Source organism: Malania oleifera, chromosome 8 (assembly GCF_029873635.1).
Source record: "Malania oleifera isolate guangnan ecotype guangnan chromosome 8, ASM2987363v1, whole genome shotgun sequence".
Taxonomy (NCBI): Eukaryota; Viridiplantae; Streptophyta; class Magnoliopsida; order Santalales; family Ximeniaceae; genus Malania; species Malania oleifera.
Window position 1 is genome coordinate 104998535 of NC_080424.1, and position 1772 is coordinate 105000306.

At 34.8% G+C, this 1772-nt stretch overlaps 1 protein-coding gene across 1 annotated transcript; it reads right to left on the minus strand.

The window, feature by feature from the left end:
* Positions 1-1176: 1176 nt before the first annotated feature.
* Positions 1177-1566, minus strand: LOC131162879 (monooxygenase 3-like). Its single transcript, XM_058119485.1, has one exon. It carries the CDS (start codon positions 1564-1566, stop codon positions 1177-1179), a length of 390 nt encoding a protein of 129 aa, XP_057975468.1.
* Between the last annotated feature and the right edge of the window lie 206 nt (positions 1567-1772).

Consider the following 1772-nt stretch of genomic DNA (forward strand, 5'->3'; position numbering starts at 1 on the left):
AATAAAATATTTATTAAACTAATAATCTCAATTAGTATGTTAGGTACTCATTAAGTATTTTGGAATTGTGTGATATCATGAATATTATTATATGACAAACACAAATTATAGAAATTGAAATTTAATATGAATAGTCTTAGAAATTGTGACAAGCATTTAATTTAGTTGTATTTCTTGACGAACACATTTTCTTACTATAGAAATTATTAATTAAGGAATTTAATAATTTCAATGTATTGATAACACCTAACTAATATCAGTAAGTTTTGTTGTAGAAATATTTATCTAAGAAAAGGAAAAAAATTACACATTAAAATTTTCATGTTATTAGAAAGTGCCCTAAAAAGAAAGATTTGTTGTATCATCAAAGGCAACAAATAAAGAAAGAACTAATTGAAGAATGTAATAATGGTAAAAATATTAAAAATATACAGGTTTTAAATCATTGCAAGTGTTTCAATCCTATATAAACTCGCTTATACCTAAAGTTTTCATATCATTCATTTGTGTTTAACAAATAAAAGATAACATGAGTTTCGATACAATCTTGAAATTTTTCATTTCAATGGTGGATGGCTCCCTCCTTTTACAATATTTTAAGAGAAGAGATTTTTGCTTGGGAGGCTGGAAGGAAGAGTCTTTACAGAAAAAGATCCTTGTTCTTGGCAGATCAATAAAAAATAGTTAGCTCATATGAAAAATATTTAATTTTATTTAATTTTATAATATTGTTATTTTTATATTTTCTATCAATCTTTATTGTGTCTGTGAATATGACTTTTGGATTTTGAATTTGAATTCGGATAGATTTGAACAAAATTTAATACACAAATTCAAATCCAAAACTCTCTCCTAAGTATGTGTTATTGTATTTGTGAATTGTATTTAATGAAATTTAAATAATATGCAACTGAGTCCAGTGTTATCTTCTCGTTGTGTTTTCTTGTTTGGTCTGTCTTCTTATTTCTAATTCCAACTCGCGCATTACTCCTCTGCAATTCTCACATCATACACATCACATTTGGGTTCAAATCAACAAACCAATCCCAATTAATTAAGCTTCCCACAGTAGAAATCGGTCATCTTGAGAAGAGATCCGGCCAAAATTCCCGGCAACAAATTGTCCCTCAAGAATCTCATCACCTTCCCGTCGCTCTGCTGCACAATCCCCACCGCTTACGCCGCCGCTATCAGCCCAACACTCTTCCACCTCCTCTCCTTCCCATACTTCTCCACCGCTTTTTCGATCCTTCCCCACTCGCCTCCGTTTTGGTTTTTCGCCAGGAAGCCTTCGCCGAAGCACCTCCCCAGAACGACGCCGTCTTCCAGGGCGGAGCAGCCGCCTTGGCCGATGTCCGGCGTCATCGGGTGCAGGGCGTCGCCGGCGACGCAGACGTTGCCTCTGCAGATCTCTCCGCGGAGAAGATCCCACGGCCACCGGAGCTTTAGCGGCGCCCAGGAGATGTTGGTGAGCTCGGTTCTTTCCACCACGCTCTGGACATGTTGAGAGAGTTTGCCGAGCTCGCTCAGCACGAATTGCTTCATCTTTGCTGGATTATCTTCCATGTCGTCTTCTGTCTCTGCGATCAGAGGTTCTGTAATATTTCTAATTGATTTTTTTAAGATGTAAAATGTTCTTTTGAACTTTTGTTTCCCTGAATTGTTTGAGATTGTGCATGGAGTGAATTTGTACGAAAATTAATATAAAATTTATATTTTTGCATAGCTTGAATTTGAATAAGACATAATATAAAATTATAAAAAAATTTATT

Excerpts from the sequence above, each read along its gene's own strand:
- LOC131162879 (XM_058119485.1), bottom strand. The coding sequence starts at position 1,566 with ATGGAAGATAATCCAGCAAAGATGAAGCAATTCGTGCTGAGCGAGCTC.